This window comes from Streptopelia decaocto (assembly GCF_964273445.1).
Source record: "Streptopelia decaocto genome assembly, chromosome: 1".
Taxonomy (NCBI): domain Eukaryota; kingdom Metazoa; phylum Chordata; class Aves; order Columbiformes; family Columbidae; genus Streptopelia; species Streptopelia decaocto.
The window spans coordinates 233727-260610 of NC_138663.1; the positions used below are offsets into that span (position 1 = coordinate 233727).

The 26884-nt window shown below is 60.5% G+C and overlaps 1 protein-coding gene across 1 annotated transcript; it reads left to right on the forward strand.

Annotated features, from left to right (window-relative positions):
- Nucleotides 1-4947: 4947 nt before the first annotated feature.
- Nucleotides 4948-26593, forward strand: LOC309449121 (hematopoietic lineage cell-specific protein-like). The gene is made up of 16 exons (XM_082071038.1): nucleotides 4948-5083; nucleotides 7455-7538; nucleotides 9839-9912; nucleotides 10896-11025; nucleotides 12979-13089; nucleotides 14113-14167; nucleotides 16127-16237; nucleotides 16872-16982; nucleotides 17584-17639; nucleotides 22087-22156; nucleotides 22368-22468; nucleotides 22581-22662; nucleotides 22918-23171; nucleotides 23601-23910; nucleotides 24604-24675; nucleotides 25285-26593. Exons 2-16 carry the CDS (start codon nucleotides 7455-7457, stop codon nucleotides 25419-25421), a joined length of 1758 nt encoding a protein of 585 aa, XP_081927164.1. The 5' UTR covers nucleotides 4948-5083; the 3' UTR covers nucleotides 25422-26593.
- The last annotated feature ends 291 nt before the right edge of the window (nucleotides 26594-26884 follow it).

Sequence of the window (26884 nt, forward strand, 5' to 3'; positions counted from 1 at the left end):
GAGGGGCTGGCCCGGGGTGCCCGGCTGTCCGTCTGTCTGCGGCAGAGGGGCTGGCCCGGGGTGCCCGGCTGTCCGTCTGTCTGCGGCAGAGGGGCTGGCCCGTGGTGCCCGGCTGTCCGTCTGTCTGCGGCAGAGGGGCTGGCCCGGGGTGCCCGGCTGTCCGTCTGTCTGCGGCAGAGGGGCTGGCCCGGGGTGCCCGGCTGTCCGTCTGTCTGCGGCAGAGGGGCTGGCCCGGGGTGCCCGGCTGTCCGTCTGTCTGCGGCAGAGGGGCTGGCCCGGGGTGCCCGGCTGTCCGTCTGTCTGCGGCAGAGGGGCTGGCCCGGGGTGCCCGGCTGTCCGTCTGTCTGCGGCAGAGGGGCTGGCCCGGGGTGCCCGGCTGTCCGTCTGTCTGCGGCAGAGGGGCTGGCCCGGGGTGCCCGGCTGTCCGTCTGTCTGCGGCAGAGGGGCTGGCCCGGGCAGCCGGCTCTGCCGTCCCTGGCGGCCGCTGCTGAGCCGGGTCCCGGACGGGCGGTGTCAGGACAGACGGGGCGGCCGGAATCCCCTCACGGCTCAGCCCCCTCCACGGGGCGGGGCGGACAGAGCGCACGGAGAGATGGGAGAGGAGGAACCTGTGCAAGTTCTCCCCCAGGTGAGATCGCCCGGCTCCTTGCAACAGGAGCTGCGGTGAGACCGGCGCACGTTACGGTGGTGGGTGAGTCCCTGCTGAGCGATCGGAGGCGCCCGCTCGCAGGCAGACCCCTGCCCGGGAAGCTTGCTGTCCGCCCAGGCCCGAGTAGGGGATGTCACCAGACGAGCGACAAGCTTAGTACAGCCTTGGACTATGACCCACTCCAGCTTTTTCATGTGGGAACTAATGGTGTTGCAACAAGAAGACATTTCAGGGCCCTGGGAAGAACGCTGAAAGCTTTGGGAGCACAGGTCGTGTTTTCCTCAGTCCAGCAGTCAGGAGACGCACTGGAAGAAAAAGGCGCGAGCAAGACGTCAGCACGTGGCTCCAGGAGCCGGGCTCCGCCACAGCTCCCTTATCTGAGCACGGAGAGCCCTGGGAGCACGAGGGGTGCTGGGCCCTGCGGGGACCCACCCGGCCCAACGCGGAAAATGCGGCTTTGTCGTGAACTGGTGGGACTCATTGAGAGGGCTTTGAACTGGAATCCCAACAGGAGAGGTGAAATGGCAACGCTAACGGGAACAGATACACTGCTCCAGGGAGCACATCTGAAATGGTGGCTGAAAAAGGTTATTAGGAAGGCGCTGGAGGGAGACTCGAACTCTCGTGGGTTACTCTGAGCAGTATTTATTGTAGAAGATTCGCAGGAACAGCGATCACCTCCTCAGAGAGTGACAATCATACAGCAATACAGCTAGTCATTATATAGGGTTCTAACAGGTATTATGCAATTAAGCAAAATTTATCACTGTCTATCACTGTCGATGTCTTCAGGTTCCTTCCGTCCCAGTGGTCTGCAGGTTTCACTTCTTTCTTCATGTTCCACTTCGGCAAATACCAGACGAAAAGTCCTCGGGTTGCAGGGCTAGCTTTGAAGTTCTACCTGTCTCATTTGTTATCCATAGTTCATCAGTCTAGTACAGAAATCAGCAAACCTAAGAATAACATTTATCAATGTCTTAACTAAAGGTACAAAGCAAGCATAAGGTAACCATGCTCCTGGTTCTGGGCAAGGGCTATACAGGAGACAAGCTGAGACTTGCAGCCTTAGCAGCACAGCTTATAACACTGATATAGGCCTAAAATCCTAATTTTCTATTTTCCTATAACAGCGGCACAGCAGTGCATGCAATATGAGAAACAAATATGAACTGGAAGCGCTGGGCAGTTCTGGAGCTATGATATCGTTGGTGTAGGAGCTGGTGGAACGAGTCCGCGCTGGGACGGCGGTGACGGGCTGTTTGGAGGGACAGGAGCGCGGGGGCTGCACCACATGCACGGTGCGGCCCTTCGGGGGGGGGACGCGGTTTAAAGCCGCTGGGTGAGGATCAGGGGCCGGGAAAACAAAGCAGAGGTCATGGCGGGTGTCTGCTATCGATTGCCCAGCCGGGATGATCGCACTGATTAATTATTCTGCAGGGGCAATTAGGAGGAATCTCTGGAGCAGTGGCCCTTGTCCTTGTGGGAGATTTGAGCTCCCCAGACACGGGAATCACTGCTGTGACTGTGCTGGGAAACTCCTCCGGTTCATCGATCGCTTCTCATCACAAACCCTCGCTGAGCCGGCCGGGAGCTGCCCCCCCGGGCTCCTGTGTGAGCAGAGGGGCTCACGGGGGGGGCTGCCTTGTCCACGGGATCACTGGACGGTTGAGCTTAAAATCTCAGTGCAATGAGAAAATAACCTCAGCAGAGTTGCTCCCCTGGATTTCAAGAGAGCAAACTTTAAGCTGTTTGGGGAGCTACTTATCTGTGTCCTCTGAGAATCTGCTTTGAGGGCTGAGGAGTCAGCGAGAGCCGGTCGGTGTCTCAGCGGCGCCTCTGACAGAGCGGGCACGGGCGGCCCCGCTGTGCCCAGCGCCGAGCGGGGCAGAGCAGCTCGGCCAAAAGGAGCTCCTGGAGGCGGCCCCGCTGTGCCCAGCGCCAAGCGGGGCAGAGCAGCTCGGCCAAAAGGAGCTCCTGGAGGCGGCCCCGCTGTGCCCAGCGCCAAGCGGGGCACAGAGCAGCTCGGCCCAAAAGGAGCTCCTGGAGGCGGCCCCGCTGTGCCCAGCGCCGAGCGGGGCAGAGCAGCTCGGCCAAAAAGGGGCCTCGAGGCGGCCCCGCTGTGCCCAGCGCCGAGCGGGGCAGAGCAGCTCGGCCCAAAAGGAGCTCCTGGAGGCGGCCCCGCTGTGCCCAGCGCCGAGCGGGGCAGAGCAGCTCGGCCCAAAAGGAGCTCCTGGAGGCAAACGGGCCCGTACGGCCTGCGGAAGCGAGCTCAGGGTTCGCAGGAGTGGAACCATGCTGGGTATGCAGGGAGAAGACACAAAGGGCCAAATCTTAGAGTGTAAACTGGTCAGTATTATGTCAAATAACAAGAAAGGCACTTTTAAGTACATTTATAGCAGGAGAAGTTCTTGGAGCAATCCCTGTTGAAGACGGTCACCTGACAAACAGGGATGAAGGAGAGGAGGAGGCGCTCCATGCTGGTTTTGCCTCAGTCTTTGGTAACCCCGATGGGCCCCTGGCTGCCCGGTGCCCGAGTCAGAGCCCCACGGGCGCGGAACCGGACGGTCCGTGCGCGCCCAGCGGGGCCGAGAGGGAGCAGCTGCGTCACAGGTGGAGGGGCTCACCGGGGCAGGAGGGGCGGAGGGGGCGATGGCAGGAGCGCTGGGCAGCCATCGGTGACACGTCACAGCCCTGCGGGTGGAGGGTTCACCGGGCAGGGAGGGGCGGAGGGGGCGATGGCAGGAGCGCTGGGCAGTCATCGGGGACACGTCACAGCCCTGCGGGTGGAGGGTTCACCGGGCAGGGAGGGGCGGAGGGGGCGATGGCAGGAGCGCTGGGCAGTCATCGGGGACACGTCACAGCCCTGCGGGTGGAGGGTTCACCGGGCAGGGAGGGGCGGAGGGGGCGATGGCAGGAGCGCTGGGCAGTCATCGGGGACACGTCACAGCCCTGCGGGTGGAGGGTTCACCGGGCAGGGAGGGGCGAAGGGGTGCATGGCAGGAGCGCTGGGCAGTCATCGGTGACATGGAGATTAACAAATGCCAGATTCTCTATCCGGGACAGAGGGACACCAGGCACGAGTGTAAACCGGAGAGCAGTGGCAGGAGCTGCCCTGCGGGACGGGGCCTGGGTGCTGGTTGGCAGCAGATCGAGAGGAGCCAGCGGTGACCCTGGCAGCAAGAGGACAAACCCATCCTGGGCATCAAACGCCACACAGCCAGCCGGGCAGGAGACGGGATGGTACTCGGTGCTGCTGCAGCGCTGGCCCCACCGTTTCAAAGGGCTGCGAAGGTCCGTGGACACGTCCAGGGAAGACCAACAGCGCCGGGAAGGGCTGGAAGGAACGTCCGGTCTGGAGAGGAGGCGGCTGAGCAGCGACCTCCTGGCTCCGCAGCTCCTGGGAGGGACGTGGGGAAGGAGCTGCCCGGCTCTGCTCCGGGATCCAGGGACAGGACCCCTGGGCGTCACACCGTGTCAGGGGACGTTCAGACCTTACATTAGGAAACGCTTATTTACCAAGAGGGCGGCCACACACCCGTACAGGCTTCCTAGAGAGGAAACTGCAGCGTGCAAGGGGACTGCAACATGCAAGGAAACCGCAGCGTGCAAGGGAACCGCAGCGTGCAAGGGGACAGCAACGTGCAAGGAAACCACAGCATGCAAGGGAACCTCAGCGTGCAAGGAAACTGCAGCGTGCAAGGGGACAGCAACGTGCAAGGGGACTGCAGCGTGCAAGGGGACTGCAGTGTGTAAGGGGACAGCAACGTGCAAGGAAACCACAGCGTGCAAGGGGACTCCAGCGTGCAAGGGGACAGCAACGTGCAAGGGGACAGCAGCATGCAAGGGGACTGCAGCGTGCAAGGGGACTGCAGCGTGCAAGGGAACCGCAGCGTGCAAGGGGACTCCAGCATGCAAGGGCACAGCAGCGTGCAAGGGGACAGCAGCGTGCAAGGGGACAGCAGCGTGCAAGGGAACTGCAGCGTGCAAGGGGACAGCAGCGTGCAAGGGGACAGCAGCGTGCAAGGGGACCGCAGCGTGCAAGGGGACTCCAGCGTGCAAGGGAACCGCAGTGTGCAAGGGGACTGCAGCGCGCAAGGGGACTGCAGCGTGCAAGGGGACTGCAGCGTGCAAGGGGACCGCAGCGTGCAAGGGGACTGCAGCGTGCAAGGGGACAGCAGCGTGCAAGGGGACCGCAGTGTGCAGGGGAACCGCAGCGTGCAAGGGGACTGCAGCGTGCAAGGGGACAGCAGCGTGCAGGGGACCGGCAGGTTTCCTGGCTGGCTCGGGCAGGGCTGGGGGCTGGGACGGGGGAAGTGAAGATCGCTGAAGTTGAAACAGGAACTGGAGCGCAGGGCGGCCCGGAGCCGTCGCTTGCAACAGGTGCCTGAGCAGAACGCAGCGAGTGTTCCGGCAGGAGCTGGTGAGCCTCTGAAGGTAAGAAAGCTGAGCAGATTCTGAGACAAGAAAGCGAGAAACAGCAAAAAAATGTAGGGTTTTGGTGGGCAAAGAGAACTCCTTCCTGACCCCGCACGTGTGAGCTGACAGTGCTCAGCGATCGCTTCTCCGCCTGTTCTTCGGTCACCGTTGTTGCCCTCTGTTTGAGGCTCTAAAGAACCACATTTCCCAATGAACGCGCGTGGCTGTGCTGTGTGGTCACCCCGTATTGGTGCTGCCGCGGGTGCTCCCGGGGGAGGAGCGGGACAGAGCGGCTGAGGGGCTGCCCTGGCCGCTCCCCTCGCCGCACAGGGTGCCCGAGCCCGCGGTGCGGCTGCTCCCGAGGTGCCTGGTGGGCGGCTTTGCAGAGTAGTGGTCGAGAACCATTTACAGCAGGATTTAAACCCCGGACCACCTGCACTGAGCAGCTGCTCAGGTCGGCGGCCCCGCTGAACAGCCCTGTTCTAGCTGGTTACTGCTGCTGTTTCATCACTAACAAAAATAAGCCATAAACTTTAAAAGTCTTTGGAGTGAGAGATGCTAATAAAATAGGGAGGGGAAAAGGAGATGAAAGGTGGTGTTAGATTCTGCTGTGTTGTCCACATGGGCCTTCCTGCTTCCCCCGCTTCTGTTTGCCATCAGCACACAGAATGCTGTACTGTCAGTGTATATGTGGACTGTGGTGTACGTCACAGACCCCATACAGCTTCTGGGTTTGGGGTTTTCCTGGGGAAGGCCTACGGCCGCATCTTCGCGGTAGATCTGCCTTGTCCTGCATCCTCCCCTTAGCTCGCTGTCCGGCTTTTGTTCAGCCCTGCTGTGCTCTGCCAGTTCCTGTTGTCTCTGCTCCCTGGTGCTGATTCTCTACACAACTGGTAAGGGCAGCTTGAAACGGAACTAAACTGTGCTGAACTGGAAGGTTGTTCACTCAGCAGCCCTTCGTGTTGTACGACTAATTTCTTGTTCCGCATAAATATTGCGCTTGTGCAGAAAGCAGCTGTCCTCGGCAGCGGGACGGCCGTGGCGTGTGGCTGTGGATGGAGGGGCCGGTGCTGCTGGGAGCGCTGAGGCAGGCGCGCTGTGAAACGCGGCTCCATCGCAGGGCTCTGCTCCCGCGCTCTGCTCGGGCTGCGTGACGTCCGCAGGGACGGGAGCGGGGCTGGCAGCCCAGGCCTTGCTGCGCGTTCCGCTCACTCTCTGCCCCGGGAAAAGCTGCTTTAGGTGACAGTAAGAGCCATCCGGGCTTTCCTGACGCCGCGGGCGGTCACAGGTGGGGGGCGTCAGGGCTCTGTGCAGAACAGCAGCTCTGTCGTGTCGGGGCAGGCAAGACACATGATCTGTCTCTCATTTTGTATCAACTGTTGTTTGGGAGGGGCTTTTTCATCATCTTCTTCTCCATCACTTTGAAAATGAAACGCAGGAGTTTAGATTTCACATTACTTCTATTTAACTTCCTCTTCCTGGGCCGACCACTTCCCCGGCGCCCCAGAGCGCTCTGCGCCAGCGCGGTCAGCGCGGTCAGCCCGGCGCACGCTGTTCCCCGAGCCCTCAGCGGCACACGGGGCAGCGACCGAAGGGCTGGAGAACGGGCGAGAGACCGGGGGGTCCAGCTGCAGATAAATGAACATCCCATCGGGGTGGCAGTCGAACCGCAGCGCTCGGTGTGATCAGCAGCAGGGAGGCTAAAGCAGGGAACAGCCTCCACAGCAGAGAAAAACAGCGTATGTTGGAAAAGCTGCATCTGGTAGTTGGATGCCAGCACTAATTAACATTAAAATAAGCTGTGCATTTTAACGATGGAGTCAGCGTTCATGAGGACTGTGGTTTACACTTAAAATCCCTGTGTGTTTTGCTGAAAGAGGTGCTGGATCTCAGGAGCAGCTGTTTTGGGGTGCCCTGTGCTGTATGAGACACAGCAATCCGCAGGGCAGACCTGGCCCGAGCTGCGCCGTGTGACGGCCACGCTGCCCCACGGCTGCCGCGCTGTGCCATGCGATGGCCACACTGCACTGTGCAATGTCCGCGCTGCGCCATGCAATGGCCACACTGCACCGTGCGATGGCCACACTGAGCCACGGCTGCCGCGCTGCGCCGTGCGATGGCCGCACTGTGCCGTGCGATGGCCACGCTGCGCTGTGCGATGGCCGCGCTGCGCCGTGCGATGGCCGCGCTGAGCCACGGCTGCCGCGCTGCACTGTGCGATGGCCGCGCTGCGGCGTGCGATGGCTGCGCTGTGCCATGCGATGGCCGCGCTGCACTGTGCGATGGCCACGCTGAACCACGGCTGCCGCGCTGTGCCGTGCGATGGCCACGCTGTGCCGTGCGATGGCCGCGGGCCGGGCCCCGCCTGACGCCGTGTCCTCCCGTGCAGATGTGGAAAGCAGTCGTGGGACACGACGTGTCCGTGAAGGTTGAGGCTCAGGGAGACGACTGGGACACCGACCCTGATTTCGTGGTGAGTGCCTGGTGTGGTAACGCATGAGGTGGCAGTGCTGGTGCTGCTGGTGTGGAGGGCTCACAGGCCCCCGGCACACGCTGGACAGTTGGCTTGGGGCACAGGGCACGGGGCTCGGGGCTCAGGGCACAGGGCACAGGGCTCAGGGCTCGGGGCACAGGGCTCAGGGCTCAGGTCTCGGTGCGGGGCTCGGGGCTTGGGACACAGGGCTTGGGGCTCGGTGCGGGGCACAAGGCTCGGTGTGGGGCTCAGGGCTCAGGACACAGGGCTCAGGGCTCAGGACACAGGGCTCGCTGCAGGGCTCGGGGCACAGGACTCGGTGTGGGGCACATGACACAGGGCTCAGGACACAGGGCTCAGGGCACAGGGCTCAGGACACAGGGCTCAGGGCACAGGGCTCAGGGCTTGGTGTGGGGCACAGGGCTCAGGGCACAGGGCTCAGGGCACAGGGTTCAGGGCTTGGTGTGGGGCACAGGGCTCAGGGCTCAAGGCTCAGTGTGGGGCACAGGGCACAGGGCTCAGGACACAGGGCTCAGGACACAAGGCTCAGGGCACTGGGCTCGGGGCACTGGGCTCGGGGCACAGGGCTCAGGACACAGGGCTCAGGGCACAAGGCTCGGGGCACAGGGCTCAGGGCACAGGGCTCAGGACACAGGGCTCAGGACACAGGGCTCAGGGCTCGGTGTGGGGCACAGGGCTCAGGGCTCGCTGCAGGGCTCGGGGCACAGGGCTCGGGGCACAGGGCTCAGGGCTCGGCACGGCCGGCGGCACCGCAGACTGTGCAGGGTCAGCCCAGTCACACCAGCCCCTCACAGGTACCGTCAGGTCATCTGAGCCAGCTCTGACCCGTATCTGTGTTGTCTCCAGGGCTTCCCACATCAATGTACCTCACATCTGACTACAAGTAAAATTACTTGAGTACAGAATATTTAGTTTCTTTTAAATGTGCTCCCTGGTAACTCCCCTGAATCTTCTCCACAACTTACGTTACAAGCAGCAGTGTGCACGTGCGTGTTCTCTTTCCCGCACTGTGACTGCGCAGGGTTCCAGCACTGCCCTCACCCGTCTCGTGTCACACGAGGAATCCCGCCCCTTGGTGCGGCTCCGTGCCTCTGAACAGCCTTGTTTTCTGTCCAGCCCAGTTCTGTAGCTGGGACGGCGAAAGGACAGGAGAGCTCAGCCTGTGGGAGCCCCATGCATTCGCAGTGTCACGATTTTCATTTTCTGTTTGATTCTTTATTCCTTTCCTAGTAACTAACTCATACTTTGGCTTTTTGGCCAATTCTGTATTTGCTGCTCTTCCACAAAATTGCACATAATTCTGTATTTTGTACTCCTTCCTGAATGGTAAATATTTCTGAACCATCATTGTGCAGATATAATTAGGATTTTTGTTCCATGTGCTTTACTTTTGTACTTATTAACACTAACCTTAATTTACAATTTTCTCCCCCACTGATTCGGCATCACAGGATTTTCCGCACCGCTCTGTGTCCTGCGTTTGGCCAACCCGAGCAGTCCTCCGCTGTCTCGAGGCTCTGACACCCGGCTCTTCGCGCCCTTCCAAACCCGCGGGAGCACGCAGCACTGTCCTGCTCCGGCCGGCGCCGCGGGGCCACCGCCCAGCTTTGCGCCACGGGCCACTCCGGGCTCTCTCGAGATTTTCGTTCTCTTTCCGAGATAGTTTCTTAGTAGACAGTCTCTTCTGTTTTACAAGAGTCCTGTGTTTTCAAGGTTCAGTCTTGCCTGGTTATGTCCAGTAATAAATAATTCAAGACAGAAAAGCAAGTCCCCTCCTCAAAGCCCCAAATTATTAATGTTTAAAAAAAGTTCAAAGTTATTTTTTGTTTTTACTTCATTTCTTCTATTTGTGGAAGCATTTTAAATAAGCCTGGACAGAATAACACTTTGTATTATTTTTTATTCTATTTTGTATATACCTATTTTTAGCTTTACCTTACATTAGGAAAGTTTATTGATGCTTCAATTTATCAAATACATGCTTAGACCTCCAAAACGAAGACAGAACAAATGCCGTGGTAGCACAGCTGGGGCAGAGCAGCGGACCTCGGACGGACCGGCCCCTCCCGCGTTCTTCCACTATTTTCCTGCGCAGTTTCCACAGCGTTTCCGTTTAGCGGCTCCTTCTGAGGAAGAGCGACGGGGCTCCGGCAGCCCGAGCGCCCGGGACCCCGGGCTCCGCCGGGCCCGCCCGCCGCCCCCTGCCCGGCCGGGGGTCCCGGAGCCCGTGCCGCGGGGCGGGCGGGCGCGGCCGCTGACGGCTGCGCTTCGCTCCGCAGAACGACATCTCCGAGCAGGAGCAGCGCTGGGGAGCCAAGACCATCGAGGGCTCCGGCCGCGCCGAGCACATCGAGTAAGTGCGGCCGGGCGGAGCGGCGGGCGGAGCAGCCCCGGGCCCGCGGCTCCCGCGGGGCTGCGGCACCCGAACCCGCGGGCGGGGACGCGGCAGCGCCGGCCGAAACCGGCCCGATACGGGCTCGTGCGCGGCGGGGCGGGCCGGGCGGGCGGCAGAGCTGGGCGGGCGGACGGGCGGGCGGCAGAGCTGGGCGGGCGGGCGGCAGAGCTCGGGGCGCGGCAGAGCTGGGCGGGCGGCAGAGCTCGGAGGGCGGCAGAGCTGGGCGGGCGGACGGGCGGGCGGCACAGCTCGGCGGGCGGGCGGCACAGCTCGGGGCGCGGCAGAGCTGGGCGGGCGGCAGAGCTCGGAGGGCGGCAGAGCTGGGCGGGCGGCAGAGCTCGGCGGGCGGAGGCGGCTGCCCGGACCCCGCTCGGGGCTCCCCCCGCGGGGCAGTGCGGGCCCGGGCCGGGCCAGCAGCCCCTGCGGCCGCGCTGCCCCTGCGCGGGCTCTGCGGCTGCATCCGGCGCCGGGTGCGAGGTGCTGGTCTTGCACCAGAGGCGACATTCACGGGTGACGCAGCGAGGTGCTGTGAACCTGCTCGTACCTGGGGACAGCGGCTGTCCCCGTGGCACAGATTCCTGCTCCTTCCTGGTCCAAGGCTGATCCCATCCCAGCAGTGCTGCCCTGCACCGTGTGGCCAGTGCAGCACAGATAAAGGAAGGCGTGGGCTCCTGGTGAAGATGGGTTAACCCTGAATGGGGCTGCTGGGTGCGGGCTGGATGTACCTGCTGAGCTTGTGGCTCTGGATCCTTCCAAGCCCCCAGGGCAGCACCCTCTGTCACAGCGCAGTGGCTGCACGCGTGTGGCTGTCACCCAGTGTGCAGTGCGGGCACACAGTGGCAGCTGGCGCTGGGTTCATGTCCTGCTGGTGCAGTGCACAGGGGCACTGGCTGCCTGGGCTGCACCGTCCCCAGTGACTTGCCCTGACCCTGTCTCACCAGCATCCATCAGCTGAGGAACAAGGTGTCAGAGGAACATGAGGTCATCAAGAAGAAGGAGCTGGAGACTGGGCCCAAGGCGTCCTATGGCTATGGTGGCAAATTTGGAACAGAGCGGGACCGAATGGATAAGGTAACAGTTGCAGAGAGCTTCCTTGGGCCCCAGTGGAAAAGTCTTATTCTCATAAAGCGTTTTCTGGCCTGACCCCGAAGGGAGAGAAGGGAGCTGCATGGCCGCGCAGATGCAGCGTGTCTAGCCAGCCCATAATCTGTCTCCAGGATCTGTCTGAACCCGTTTCTATAATTTGTCTCTACAACTTCCTGGCGACACTTCCCTTAGCTGTGAACAAGGACTTTCTGTGGCTTGTTTCAAACCTGCTGCATAACAGCTAAATTAGGTGCCTCCCTACTTGTGCATGGAGAACTAACGAATAATCCCTCCTCATATTTTTCCATTAGACACCTCTATCGTATCTCCCCAGGATTAAGCCTTAGTTCATATTCTCTGTTCTCACATCAAATCTAAGTTTTCTGATCATCATCATCATGCTTCTTCCTGTGCCTTTCAGAATCTAATACTTCTTTGTTTTCAGAAGTGAGACTGTAAGATTGCAATAGTATTCAATATACGGGGTCACTGTGGGTGTGTGTGACACCAGGATGGCAGGGTGAGAAACAGACATTTCCAGAGGCCAAAGTGGAGCGGCCACGCTCAGCCCCTTCTGCTGCAGCACAGGGTGGGTGTTTTGTTGGGCAGCTCCTCGGCCTTCACCGTCTTACCAGAATGGTGCAGGTGTTCGGCCCCTGGCCCTTCTGGGGACGCGTGTGATCCGCGGCCACGCCGGCTCCGCAGGGAGCAGCAGGACCTGGAAAGAGCGACCCCGCCAGCTCCGCTGGCCCTCGCTTGGGACACCGAGAACAGGGAGCAAGTGACACACCCGCTGTCTGGGGGTTCTCAGCCATGTGTGCCTGGCCACACTTCTCAGTTTCCCATGTGATTGTCCACCACTCTACCTCAGTGGCATTTGGGAGCAGTGGGTATTCGGCATCCCATGGGTTGTATTTGGGAGCAGTGGGTATTCGGCATCCCATGGGTTGTATTTGGGAGCAGCAGGTATTCGGCATCCCATGGGTTGTATTTGGGAGCAGTGGGTATTCGGCATCCCATGGGTTGTATTTGGGAGCAGTGGCTATTTGGCATCCCATGAGTTGTATTTGGGAGCAGCGGGTGTTCAGCATCCCCTGGTTTGTATTTAGGAACAGCAGGTGTTCAGCATCCCCTGGTTTGTATTTGGGAGCAGCGGGTGTTCAGCATCCCCTGGGTTGTATTTGGGAGCAGGGGTGTTCAGCATCCCCTGGTTTGTATTTGGGAGCAGCGGGTGTTCAGCATCCCCTGGTTTGTATTTGGGAGCAGCGGGTGTTCAGCATCCCCTGGGTTGTATTTGGGAGCAGGGGTGTTCAGCATCCCCTGGTTTGTATTTGGGAGCAGGGGTGTTCAGCATCCCCAGGTTTGTATTTGGGAACAGCGGGTGTTCAGCATCCCCTGGGTTGTATTTGGGAACAGCGGGTGTTCAGCATCCCCTGGGTTGTATTTGGGAACAGCGGGTGTTCAGCATCCCCTGGGTTGTATTTGGGAGCAGGGGTGTTCAGCATCCCCTGGTTTGTATTTGGGAGCAGGGGTGTTCAGCATCCCCAGGTTTGTATTTGGGAACAGCGGGTGTTCAGCATCCCCTGGGTTGTATTTGGGAGCAGCAGGTGTTCAGCATCCCCTGGGTTGTATTTGGGAGCAGGGGTGTTCAGCATCCCCTGGGTTGTATTTGGGAGCAGGGGTGTTCAGCATCCCCTGGGTTGCATTGGGCCGGTTTGAGGGTGGCTGCCTGGAGCTGCGTCGCCGGCCGCAGGGCAGAGCTGCGCTGGCCCGGGCTGTGCAGGCGGCATCGCCACCAGCAGCACGGGCTGGTCGGGCCGTCGCCCCGTGGCTGTGGGTGCGCCGGCCGCGGGGCAGAGCCGCTCTCGGGTGGTGCTGTGTCTGCCCGCCCTGCCCGGCTGGCCGTGGGTGCTCATGTGGTGCTGTCTCTCTCCTCAGTGTGCAGTGGGACACGAGTACGTTGCTGACGTTGGGAAGCACTCCTCGCAGACAGATGCAGCCCAGGGGTTTGGGGGGAAGTACGGAGTCCAGCGGGACCGAGCTGACAAGGTGTGTTGGACAGGGCAGCTGAAATGGGAGCTTGGAGCCTGTGCTCAGTGCCGCCCCGAGACACTGTGCTACATTCAGCATCGTGGCTGCGGTTTTCGGGGAGCTGGGGGGTGCAGGTCTGGACAGGCCACGCACCGCGGTCTGCACCGACGCGCGCAGCTCCCCCCTGTGCGCAGACAGTGGCCGGTGACAAGCTGGGGAGCTTGTGGAGGTGACTCCCTGGTGCGCACTAACGTGCTCGCACCGTCCTGTCCGAGAGCACCGTGTTTGATTCGGGCTGTGCTGTTCCGCATTTCCAGACCGCAGCCCGTGCGACGCGCAGTCCGGCAGGACGGGGGGGACGGCAGGTGCCGACCCTCCCGTGCACATCCGCTGTCAGACGCCGCCCAGCCGGCGGACGGGGGGTGGGACCGCGGCCTCTCCCCGCGGCGCGGGGGCTCTCGGCGGGCGCGCTGCCGCGGGGCAGCGGGGCTGTGGGGGCTGTGGTGCGGGGCAGCGGGGCTGTGGTGCGCGGCCGCGGGGCGGCGGGGCTGTGGTGCGCTGCCGCGGGGCAGCCGGGCTATGGTGCGGGGCAGCGGGGCAGCGGGGCTGTGGTGCGCGGCCGCGGGGCAGCGGGGCTGTGGTGCGGGCAGCGGGGCTGTGGTGCGCGGCCGCGGGGCAGCGGGGCTGTGGTGCGGGCAGCGGGGCTGTGGTGCGCGGCCGCGGGGCAGCGGGGCTGTGGTGCGGGGCAGCGGGGCTGTGGTGCGCGGCCGCGGGGCAGCGGGGCTGTGGTGCGGGGCAGCGGGGCAGCGGGGCTGTGGTGCGGGGCAGCGGGGCTGTGGTGCGGGGCAGCGGGGCTGTGGTGCGCGGCCGCGGGGCAGCGGGGCTGTGGTGCGGGGCAGCGGGGCTGTGGTGCCGGCCGGGCCCGTGCCAGCCGGGCTGACCAAGTGCCGCACAGACACAGACCCGCGTCCCAGCCCAGAGGAGGGCGGTGGGCCCGGCTCGGCCTCGGGACGGCCGACATCCCTCCCTTTCTTGTTCCAGTCAGCAATGGGCTTTGAATACAAGGGTGAGGTGGAGAAACACTCGTCCCAGAAAGGCAAGTCCGTGGGCATGTGTGGCCCCTTGTCGCTTTGTCCAGCGTCCATTCTGCCCCCGATGTCCTGTGCTGTCTGCTGTGCTCAGGCTGCTTCCTCACCCCGCTTTGTCACTCACTGCAGATTCCTGTTCCCCATCAGTCCCTTGCAGCCCCATTCCCTGCTCTCCTGTCACACCTTTCGGGTGTACGTTGTCTCTGCGTTTTGTGTTGACGCAAACCACGAGATGGCTGAGCAGAGGAGACACCCCCACGTGCACCCGACGGGCGGCTGATGCTCCTTCCCTTAAAGTCCCGAGCAGCCACTCCAGAGGGGACCCAGGCACCGTAGGACAGGAGGGTGACTTCTGAAAAAGAACATGTAAGAAAAGGCACAGCAATAGATATGGAAATAAAAGCCTCTACACAGCACCCAGACTTTTGCAGAATCCTGAAGATTATGCAACCAGACTTTAAAAAGTACATACAAGGAGCTATATTCATTAAGAACATTGCAAGAACTTAAACTAAAGATATTTTAAATGTTCTGCAACAAGGGAAGATGAGAGGGCAAAGTCTGGTTCAGGGAAATGTGAGGAATACTGTATTACCAAGAGAAGAAGAACTGAATCGTTCGTTTCAGAGGAAACCGTAAGAGAATGAGGAGCTTTTGAGGCCTTCCTGGTTGATCTTAAATTAACGTATCACATGCAGTTGTGCTACATTAACGCAGACTGTATACTGGATTGTAGACACTGAAATTCATCAGGCTGTGTAAAACCACAGAAATCACTCAGGACAAAATGAAAACGTTAGAAATAGGGTGTTTGGATTGTTTTTCATAGAACTGTGTCCATACTGGCAACTCCATTATCGAGGTAACAGTCATAAAACCTATATTTGCTGAAAACAGCATCTCAAAAGGTCCGTTTCATAAGAGCCTAACAGGTAAATAATAGTTTGATCGATATAAGCTCAAGAAATTTCTAGAACTGACAGACTGATCCTGACGTGGCTGAGCGTCCGTGAAGTGGAGAGCCGCTCCTGAATACGGAATGTTTCCGTGCCGGTTTCTCTGGTGACGGTGCTCACGGGCTGACAGGGCTGCGTGTGCCGGGGAGCCCCAGCGCGATCCGGAGGAGTGCAGCCCTGTCAGAGGGTCGGGGCGCAGGGAGGCTGCGACGTGCTCCTGGAGGGCAGGCTGGAAACAGCTGGAGTGTCTGTACAGCCAGCACCGGCGACACACGCTGACATTCCTTAGGATGTCAGCCAATAATAACAAGATAGTCCTTAGAGAATAACAGACCATGGTTGTAGTAGTTAATGTAATGCTCTGGAACATGGAGAAGGGCGGGTGTGCGGGAGACGCGCCGCGCCTCTGTCGCACAGCGTGCCGGGCGCTCTGCGCTGGAGCAGGGCACCCAAAATGCGGGTTCGGCCTTGGCTGCAGCATCCAGAGCTGGCGTTTCCCCGTAGAAGCTGATTCCACTGTAGCAAGTTCAAGTCGTACAGCAAAGGTTTGCCGCTGCTTCTGTGCCTTCAAGGGCTGAATGTCCTTCCTCACAGCCCTCGAGGTCCTGGCTCTGGGTGTGTGAGCGGGCGATGTCCAGGCCCTCGCTGCCCAGGTCTGGCCCTGGCTTTGCGCCCCTGGGGGGCTGAGCTCGCACCGCCCCCCGGCTGCCCTTGGCGTGTCGCTTTTCTTCCTCGCCCTCTCGTCCTGCAGTGTCTCCTGCTGCCCACGGCCCTCAGGTTCTTTGGCTTCCGTGATCCGCGCTTGCCCTGCACACCCCTTCCCATGGGCCCTTGGCCTTGCTGGTCCCCATGGTGCTCCCTGCTGTCCACTGTGTCCCCGACAAACCCTTGGGTTTTCTAGTGTTTTCTGTCATCGTTGCTGCTTTTCCTCCTCCCCAGCGCTGCTCCCCACCTCCAGCCCCTCCCCAGCCCCATGCTCGGGGCAGCGTTTCACTCCATGCACCACCTCAGATTACTCCAAGGGCTTTGGTGGCCGTTACGGTGTGGAGAGGGACAAGGTGGACAAAGCGGCAGTGGGGTTTGACTACAAGAGCCAGGCAGAGAAGCACGACTCTCAGAAAGGTGAGCCGGGAGCCCGGTGCAGCGGCCGTGCCAGGACTGCAGCGCGGGACCGTGCTGGGCTGCGGGACCGTGCTGTGCTGCGGGAGTGATGCGGGAGCTGTGGGTGCCTGGTGAGCCGGGAGCCCGGTGCAGCGGCCGTGCCAGGACTGCAGCATGGGACCGTGCTGGGCTGCGGGATGCTGGGCTGCGGGACGCTGTGCTGCGGGACACTGTGCTGCGGGAGTGATGCGGGAGCTGCGGGATGCTGCTGCGGCAGTGATGCGGGAGCTGCAGGAACTGCAGGAGCTGCTGGGTGTCCGCTGCTCGCAGCAGGGGCCGGGGCGGGTGGGAAAGCCATGGCTGCTGGAAGAAGTGCGGGCTAAATGAAGAGGAGCCGATTTGTGTTGGCACAGGGATCTCCTGGGCAGCTGTCACCAAAGGAAGGGTGCGGGGAAGACCCAGGCGGGTGCTAATAGCAGGTGACGTGTGCCAGGGAGGAGGGCGGGCTGTCTGCAGCCACCAGCAGGGAAATCTGGCCTTTCTCCATATCTTTCTTCAAGTCTTCAGCAGGGAGAACCATTGCCCCTGTATGATCTCTCTGTCCCTCCCTTGTCTGTTCTCTTCCGTGCCGTGATCTGGATCCCCGTGGCTGAAGATTATTCTGTGGGCTTTGGTGGGAAGTTCGGGATCCAGAGGGATCGTCAGGACAAGAGTGCGCTTGGCTGGGACCATCAGGAGGAAATGCAACCCCACGAATCCCAAACAGGTAGGGCAATGCTGCTCAGTTTCCAGGTGCACACACAGAGAACCAGTGGCTCATATTTGATGGAGATCCAGCTGCTGAACGCTGGGTGTGTGCAGCATGTTCTGGAGCAGCTGGGACATCGTGAGCCCCCAAAGCACAAGGGTAAATTCTGCCATAGTAAGTGCGTACTTGGATTGGTGGGAGACATCGAATGTAAAGCCCTGAATTGGGCTTCCCAGACTATACTGTGCTTGCTCTGTGAGGTACGTTCCTGAGCATAACTCATTTGAACGGTGAGCACATGGGGATGAGGCAAAGCAGGTTCCAGGGGTGGCTTGGCTGCTGTGTTTAACTTCAGTGACAATGGCACGGCCGGCTCCTCATCCAGTGCCTTGGAAGCAGGTCTGCTGGTGCGCGGCACCGAGCACCGTGCACTGCACTGAAAGGAGTGAGGGATGAGTCTTAAAAGCTACTGTTCATTTTGCATGTATTGTCTCTGTTTAGTTCCATATGTGATAAGATGCAGACAAACCTAACTCACTTCACTGCTCACAGCATACTGAAGTCAGGGGTGCACACAGAATATAAAATATTATAAGGTAGCCTCATTTTTTCCCTACAGACTATGCCAAGGGGTTTGGAGGCCGTTACGGTGTGCAGAAGGACAGAGTGGATAAGGTAAGACTGCGTGCTGCAGCCGGCAATGCTTCCTGCTAATCGCTGCCCCTCGTGCTGCTGCGGGGAGGGGGCTGCGCCGCGGGGATGGGGTCCTGCTGTCGGTGCAGCGACCGCACAGTGAGGTGTGAGTACCGGGGGTGCAGAGGAGTGCAGCCCGGGGATCCCGTGATGAGAGGGACAAAAAGCTTTTTCCATTCTCAGCTGCTTTTGAACCATGCCGTGCTTGGACTGCACAGCCATACCCCTGCTTTCTCGTGGGTCAGGACGTAGCAGAGCCGGTGAAGCGCTTTCTGAGTACCATTCGAGTGCGCTCGGAGTGTTCTGTGTGGCGGCTTGCCGTCCCCTCTGTGTGCACCAGTGCGCTCAGGACCAGCAGGGGTGGCTCCTTGGAGATGGACTCTTGTGGGCAGTCTGGGAGGCCACGGGCCGCTGCACCGCGCTGGGACTGTCTGTCACCAGGAGGGTGCTGGATCAGACCGGAGGCCCGGCGGTGCCGCGTCCCCGGCGCCGGTGCCGATGGTGCAGCGAGCGGGGTGCTCACGGAGCGCGCGTGCCGTGCGCTGCCCCGCGGGGAGGCGGGAGCCTGCGCGGCCGCTCCCCCAGCTGCTCCTGTGCAACGTGGAAGGTTTGTTAGCGGCTGTCACACTCATGTAACCACGGCTTCCCAGAAGCCGGCCTGAGCTCTGATCCCTCAAGGAGCCACTTGCAGATCTCGGTGTCTCCAGTACCTGACACAGACCTGTGGCCCCTCTGGTGTCTCTGGTGCCGCCCGGTGGTACGGCTGTGTGTGGGTGATTGGCCCCGTATCAGCCCTGCCTGGCTACAGGTGAAATCTGGCCATTCCCCATGCACTGTCTGTAACTCAGCTTCTCTGTTACTTGTTACCTTCTGCAGCTTTTTCTGTCCTGCCCAGGAGCCTCCTATGGTCTGTTCCATTAGCCAAATCTCAGACCAGGGCATAGTCATCTGCCTGCAGACCTTCCCAAAACGCAGCAGGGGTGGGATTGGCAGGGATCAGCCTTGCATGAGGTCGTCCAGTCTTCTGTCTGATCTGAAACCAGGCAAAGGCTCATCTGTGGTCAAAATGCAGACTGTCTCAGACATTTGAATTAACATTGTGCTTTGGCAGGCTACCCTGCAAGCTTGTTCAGGAAATGGGGTCTTGCCAATGGAGGATGATCTGCAGGGATGGGGATAACCTAGAATATGAGAATCCTGGATGGTGGTGGGGATTTGGGGTGTAGAATCATTTCAGTTGGAAGAGACCCTGAGGATCACGGAGTCCAGCCATAACCTAACGTAACTCTAGCACTAAACCATGTCCCTAAGGACCTCGTCTAAACACCTTTTAAACCCCTCCAGGGCTGGTGACTCCAGCTCTGCCCTGGGCAGCCTGTTCCAATGCCCCACAGCCCTTTGGGGAAGAAATTGTTCCCACATCCAACCTCAACCTCCCCTGGCGCAACTTGAGGCCGTTTCCTCTGCTCCTGGCGCTTGTTCCTGGGGAGCAGAGCCCGACCCCCCCTGGCTCCAAGCTCCTTTCAGGCAGTTCAGAGATCAGAAGGTCTCCCCTCAGCTCCTGCTCTCCAGCTGATCCCCCAGGTCCCTCAGCCGCTCCATCACATTGTGCTCCAGCCCCTCACCAGCTCCGTTCCCTCCTCTGCACTCTCTCTTGTGCCTCAATGTCCTGATGATGATGAGGGGCCCAAAACTGAACACAGGATTTAAGGTCTGGCCTCACCAGTGCTGAGTACAGTGGCACAATCACTTCTCCAGTCCTGCTGGCCACACCATTCCTGATACCAGCCAGGATCCTGTGGCCTCTTGGCCACCTGGGCACACACTGGCTCATGTTCAGCCGCTGTCACCAACACCCCCAGGGCCTTTTCCAGCCGCTGTTCCCCAGCTGCAGCGTCCATGGGGTTGTTGTGACCCAAGGGCGGGACCCTGTTGAACCTCAGACAATTGGCCTCAGCCCCTTGATCCAGCTGGTCCAGATCCCTCCGTGTGGCCTTCCCACCCTCCAGCAGGTCAACACTGCCACCCAGCTTGGTGTCATCTGCAAACTGACTGAGTGTGCACTCGATGCCCTCATCCAGGTCATTGATAAAGAGACTAAACAGAACTGGCCCAGTGCTGAGCCCTGGGGACACCACTCGTGACGGGCCACCAGCTGGACTGGGCTCCGTTCACCACAGCTCTGTCCCGGCGCTCCAGCCGGTTCTTTGCCCATCGGAGATACACCGTCCAGGCCGTGAGCTGCAGCTTCTCCAGGAGATGCTGTGGGACATGGTGTCCAAGGCTTTGCTGCGGTCTAAGTACACAACATCCACAGCCTTTCCCTCATCTAGCAGGTGGGTCACCGTGTCGTAGAAGGAGATCAGGTTGGTCAGACAGGACCTGCCTTTCACAAACCCATGTTGACTGGGCCTGATCATATGGTTCTGTTGTATGTGCTGTGTGATGTTACTCAAGATCATCTGCTCCATGACCTGGCCTGGCACCGAGGAGGTCAGACTGACAGGGCTGTAGAATGTGGAGGAGGAAGCGAGGGTGCCTTCCCTGAACCGTACGTGTTCTGTTGCTGGGGACAGTGCCAGTGGCACAGGGTTCAGGTACAGAACCAATGTCCCTGTACTCAGGAGCTGGGGGAGGCAGGTGAGGACCTTTTCTGCAGGGCCCTGAGCCAGGGAAGGACATAACATGCACCTGTAACAGCCGAGCGCGTTGTCCATGCTGCACGGCTGGGCCAGCAGCAGCGCGGGAGTCGCGTCCTGCCCGTGGAAGAGAGCGGCACGGCCTGTGAACCAAACGACCGCGAATGCGGGTGTGTTGTGGGAAGGCGACGCACCGTGTGTGGCTGAAAAAGACTGTGAAATCACCTGAACTCGTGGAGAAGTCAGGGCTGTGGGTCCTTTGAGGAGCAGGGTGCAGAGGGGTAAGCAGTTCTTGATCACCTCAGAGTGGAACATGAACCTGTGCATTTTGAGAATGTTGAAGCATAATCAAAGTTGGTGAAAATAAGGATATATGGGCAGGTACCTACATTCTTGGTTGCCTGTTTTTCAGGCACTGGAGTAGGGCTGAATTAATTGCTCCAGAGTAGAGCATAATATACCACTAGGCAATCTTAACACCCCTTCGATAAAGTTTTGAACAATAAGTGTAGGATTCAGCTTTCACAGCAACACTCCTGAACTTAAACGGTGTTACAGACAGCGCGCAGGTCTCCGCCGCGCTCTGCGCAGCGCCGGCTGCGGCTGCAGCGCCGGCTGGGGCTGCAGCGCTGCTCGCAGGTCTCGGCCGCGGTCTGCGCAGCGCCGGCTGCGGCTGCAGCGCCGGCTGGGGCTGCAGCGCTGCTCGCAGGTCTCGGCCGCGGTCTGCGCAGCCCTGGCTGGGGCTGCAGTGCCGGCTGGGGCTGCAGTGCTGGCTGGGGCTGCAGCGCCGGCTGGGGCTGCAGTGCTGCTCGCAGGTCTCGGCCGCGGTCTGCGCAGCGCTGGCTGGGGCTGCAGCGCTGGCTGTGGCTGCAGCGCTGCTCGCAGGTCTCGGCCGCGGTCTGCGCAGCGCTGGCTGGGGCTGCAGCGCTGGCTGGGGCTGCAGTGCCGGCTGGGGCTGCAGCGCTGGCTGGGGCTGCAGCGCTGGCTGGGGCTGCAGCGCCGGCTGGGGCTGCAGCGCTGCTCGCCGCTTGGGTGCGCCTTCTTCAGAGCAGAGCTGCTGTCCGCCCCACTGACTACAGTGGCAACGGGGCCACCCAGCCCACTGGTGACACCCCCGGGTAGAGCCCCAAGTGCAGCCGTGTTAGTCTGAAAGCTGGATCCTACCTGTGCTTTCCTTTCCATATGAAATAGTTCTCTCATTAAAGTAGATAAGCTCCCTCTATCTCACTTTCTCTTTGCTGCAGACACTTAATTGATGCTGCTACCAGTTCAGCCACCTCCTCGCGCCTCACACAGCCGGTGTTTGCTCAGGTGCTGGCGCAGGTTTTCACGCGGTGTTTCGCAGCCCACACCACTGCACACACGTGTGCAGCACCCCCGGCCGCGTTTCCCCGGTCAGACAGCCGTGTGTCCAGCAGGGAAGCGCTTCCGCGCCTCGTGCCCCCGAGCGCAGCTCAGGGCCGTGTCGGGTCCCTGCACCTCGGGGGGTCAGGCCCCCGCTCAGCTCAGTACGGGTGAGCGCTGCTGCTCGGTGGCCACCGCGCTGTCCTCGCAGCAGTTGTCTTGCTGTCGTGCAGCCTCCTCCACTTGGTTCCAAGTGGCCTTTTCAGCCCTCGAGTGCCACCCCAACAGGAGCAGCCGCGTCCCAGCAGCGCAGGGGGCACCAGCAGCCTCCGTGGGCTGTGTCAGTTGTGCCGGTGCAGGCAGACGCGGCTGGGAACAGGGGCAGCTGCCAGCAGTATCCAAACCCAGCAGGGGATCTCTGGACATGTCTTCCCTTCCTCTCGCAGAGTGCTGCTGGCTTCGGTGAGATGGCAGCTCCCGCCTCCTCGTATGAGAAAACAAGGCCCGTGGAGGCAGGTGAGACAGCAGAGCGCCAGCCCTGCGCCGGGCGGGCTGTGGGCTGGGAGCGGGCAGGCCCTGTGCTGTGATTTAACCCGGGCTGCGGGGCAGGAGCGGGCGGCTGGGGTGCAGGTTTCTCTGGGAGGGGCAGGGGTCTGGGTTTCTTCTGGGTGCCTGGGGTGGATGGAGGACGCCATCGAGCGGACTTCGTCAGCTGTCTCCTCCGCAGAAGCTTCCAGCGCCAGCAGCCTGCGGTCGCGGTTTGAGAGCATGGCCAGGGCGGCAGAGGAGAGCCGGAGGCAGGCGGGGGAGCGCCAGGCCCGGCGCAAGGTGAGCCGTGGCCGTCCCGCTGTGTCCTCCGGGGCTGCCGAGCAGACCTTTCCTCGGGGCCGGCAGCTCCTTGTCCTTCTGCCTGGTCTCTTGCTAAACTGTCTCTCTGCAGCTGCCAGAGACTGCCATTAACCTTCACAGCTGTCCCTGGGGTTTCCCTCAGCACACGGATCAGGACATGCCTGCACCCACCCGTGACCCCGTGCTCTGCCCTAAGCTCCTTCTTGGCTCCGGCGCCTCGCACGGGGCGGTCACAGCTCCCCGGCATCCCCATCCCACCACTCCGCATCCAGGGTTTCCAAACTGGAGGCTGCTTCCAAACCCTCAGTGTTTACAAGACCTCCTCCTGCATTGTGCTGCTTCTGCATTCAATGGGCAGATAAGGTCCCAACAATGAAGCACTCCCTGATACTTTCCCTCCCTGGGGCTGCTCTCTGCACGTCCCACAGTCGTCACAGTCCTGGTGGTGTCTATCCCTAGGGCAGGTTTGTGGGAGATGGAGCAGATCTCAGCTGAAGGAAAAGTTTCTGAGTTGCGTTGCTGGGAATGGGAACAGACATTGGTCTGGACCTCATTCAGAGGGACTGAGGCAGCCTGGTGGCTTTTCTCGCAGGAAATCCCACAGAGAGCGAGGGACCACGCCGAGGCAGCCGCTGCCCCCGGGGCCGCCAGCCCGGCCGGGCCCGCGGCACACGGAGAGCAGGTGGGCTGGGGCAGCGCACGGGACCCCCCGCGGGGCTCCGCAGCCCTGCAGAAAGACGTGGGGGCACCACAGCGTGGGACCGGCTTTGGAAACGGGGAACGTTGGGGTGGCGATGGGGCACGGCTGCACAGCACCTCTCACCGTGAGATGGGTCAGAGCAGCGGCTGTTCTGTGAGCTGTAGCCAAGTATGAGAGCGGCTGGAATGTGTGAGCCGTGAGGGTCTTCACAGCCGCCCAGCTGCCAGCTCAGCACGGCGCTGCTGGCTGAGCCATTTCACACCGTGCGGACGGTGCTCCGTTCCTGCCGTGACAGCGCTGCGGCGCCCGCGGTGCAGCGAGCTCCGTGGCGCTGCGTGCTGCGTGGTCGTGGGAGCGCTGCCCGAACTGGGTGCCTCGCAGGTGACCTTCTGTCATTCCCTCACCTCGTAGCAGGAGGCAGTAAGGGAGGATGAGGAAACAGCACCCGCTTTGCCACCAAGACCAGCAGATCTGGACAAAGAGCTGTGCAAGGGCCCCAGCCAGAATCAGCCTATCTACAGTGAAAGTCTGGATGTTGGAGACTATGAGGAGCTGCCAGAGCCTTCTGAGTACTGTGACAGTACCAGTGCGGGTGCTGACTATGAGGAGCTGCCAGCGACCCTGGGGGAGCCGGATGCCATCTATGACAACGGAGGAGATGGGGGTGACGACTATGAGGAGATCCTTCCTGGGGAGCCCAGCCAGAGCCAGCGCCACCCGGGTGAGTGTTGACGGAAGAGCCCGTGTCTTGGGGAGCTTCTCTGTGTCCACTCACCTCACTAAATGTATGGGACAGACTACAGAGGGAATTTGTATCCTGAAACCTACTGTGGTCAGGGCAGCAGCCCATGATGATGGAGGCTTGGTCATCTCCCACTCCCTTGCCCAGCTCCGTGGAATGCTGGCCAGGCAGCAGCTGTCCGTGGTGGAGCAGGACCAGGGGGCTGCCACGGGCTCAGGAGCAGCTGGGCCTGGACTGATGCTCGTGGTGCACTGTTCCCTGGCAAGCGGCTGCCAGTGCTGCACGGGGGCCTGGGGCTGCCCCCTTAATTCAGCCTGTTGCTCAAACTGCTGGTGCTCATGAGACCTGCGCTGGTGGTGTCTCCTGGGCATGTGGAGTACAGGGTAGTCTTCCTCCAAGCACATAAGCAAACTGCATGGGCTGCTGTTGGTGTTTCTGTTGCAGCTTCACTGGTACTGGAGACGGTAAGTGGAAAGTCTGGAGTTAATGAACATGAACATGAAGCATCAGGACGCTGCCCCTCTCCTTGCAGAAGGGCAGGGAAGTCCTGCCTTGCTTTGAGCCATGGCACACCTCTCCATGTTGACAGGGGTTGGATGCGGCTCACCCTGAGGGTGGCACTGAGCAGATCTTTATGGCTGCTTTATCTTCTGCCTGTCTTGTCTCCTGCAGGGGAAACGGACGATGCTTCTGAGGGGGAGAGTGCTGGGATCTGTGCAGTGGCTCTCTACGATTACCAGGGAGGTGGGTCTGCCATCCGGGCGGTGGGACGGGCTCTGGGCATCAGCGAGGTGGTGGCCTCACCGCCAGCAGGGTGAAAGGGTTTCACAGGATGGTTGTGGCTGGAGGGGCCCCTGCAGGTCCCCAGCCCCCCCTGCTCCCGCAGGGTCCCAGAGCAGATCACACAGGATCCCAGGGCTGGAATGGCTCAGAGGAGACTCCACACCCGCTCTGGGCAGCCTGGGCCAGGCTCTGGCACCTCCCAGCAAACGAGTGTCTGCTCGTGTTCACACGGAGCCTCCTGTGTTTCAGTCTGTGCCCGGTGCCCCTCACCCTGGCCTTGGGCACCACTGAACAGAGTCTGCTCCATCCTGACACCACCCTGACATATTGATCATTGATCACATCCCTCTCAGCTTCTCTTCTCCACTCGGCAGCCCCAGCTCTCTCAGCCTTTCCTCGGCACAAGATGTTTCCAGCTGTTCGATGGGGGGTTGGACGAGATGAACTCTGAGGGTTATCAGAATGCTGCTTCGGGATTCTCCCTGTGGGGTGGCGGGAGGGGGATGTAAACCCAGCTCTCTCTGGGGCTGGCTGTGCATTGGGACTGTCTTTTCTGAACGATTTTTGCAGATGGCGATGATGAGATTTCTTTCGATCCTGACGACACGATCACGCACATCGAGATGGTGGACGAGGGCTGGTGGCGGGGGCAGTGCCGGGGCAAGGTCGGCCTCTTCCCAGCCAATTACGTGAAGCTTCTGCAGTGAAACCAGATTGGCCAAGTGCTTCCTTCACAGCTTTTGCCTCCCTCTGCTTTAGCTTTTTACTTGTTATTAGCTTAATTTGGCTCAGCCTGGCATGTCTGCATGCGAGAATTACCAGGGAGCAAACTGGCAGAGCCTGAGGGGATGTCTATCCTGTGTTCAGGAGGACTTTGGTTCCCATCCACCTCCGGGTGGGAAGGGTGAGGTGGTTTAGAGCATGTGAGTGTGATGTAAGACGTCTTTCCTACCCAGGCTGTCCCACCTATCAGCCGGCAAGCTTGCGTGTCCATTGCTGTTCCCAGCTCTAGTCCAGTCGAGGCAGGAGGGCCCTGAGCTGTGGGACGCTGTGGCCCTGGGTCTCGTCCTGCCCGGGGCGCAGGGAGAAGAGCAAACTCACCTCTGCTCCAGGAAGGGTTTCCAGTTGCAGGATGGACCATGTTTGCAGACCAGGGCAGAGAAATGTGAACCTGGTCTTTTGGGGCAGATTTCAGGACCGGGGCCTGGGAACATTTACCATCCAGTGGACACAGACACAGGCTTGGCTGTGATGAGCTGTTCGCTGAACAGGAGAAGTGTGTGCTGGCTCCATGAAAATACAGGATGATCTTGCTGTGGTAGGAGATTGCTCGTTTGGTTCTCTGTGTGCCAAGAACAACATCAGGAGATGCGTAACTTCTGGGTTAAGCCTTGGAAGTGCAAAAATTATCTTATTTTCTGAGAAAAATTATTCTGGAAAATCTGATTTGGAGCAAGAGAAAAATACTAAAAGGCTTCACTGAACAAAGCCTGTGTCAGTAAGTGCTGGTCCTCGCCGGGCGCCCATCAGAGGAGTGTTCTGCCGGGAAGCCCTTTCAGCCTCGCAAACCAGCCAGGGCGCTGCTCCTCGGGCAGCAGAACCCGAGGGGCCCCCTCCCGGTGACCGCGCAGGCACACGGGCAGCTGGGGACACTCGGTTCTGTGAGTCTGTGACTACTAGTTAAGAACCATTTGTGGGCAATGGTCTCCAGTTTAGTTAAAGGCGTGAATTATTTGTTAAAGGCTGTGCGGGCTAGAGCCTATACTATCGTATTTACAATATCCTGCTTATCTGACAGAGTTTGTGGAGAGTGAGTTGTATAACCTGCGGGTAAATAAACTGTGTAAGCGCCCGATTCGAGCAGAGTTCGTACCAGCAGTGTCTGTCACCGCTGCGCCGCCCTCGTCAATGTGACAATAAACTGCCGCTGCTCTGGACCGAGTGCAGCGCATCCCCGACGCTGCAGGGATGGGAGCTGCAGGGATGAGAGATGCAGGGGTGAGAGCTGCAGGAATGGGAGATGCAGGGGTGAGAGCTGCAGGGATGGGAGCTGCAGGGATGGGAGATGCAGGGGTGAGAGCTGCAGGGATGGGAGATGCAGGGATGGGAGATGCAGGGGTGAGAGCTGCAGGGATGGGAGATGCAGGGATGGGAGCTGCAGGGATGGGAG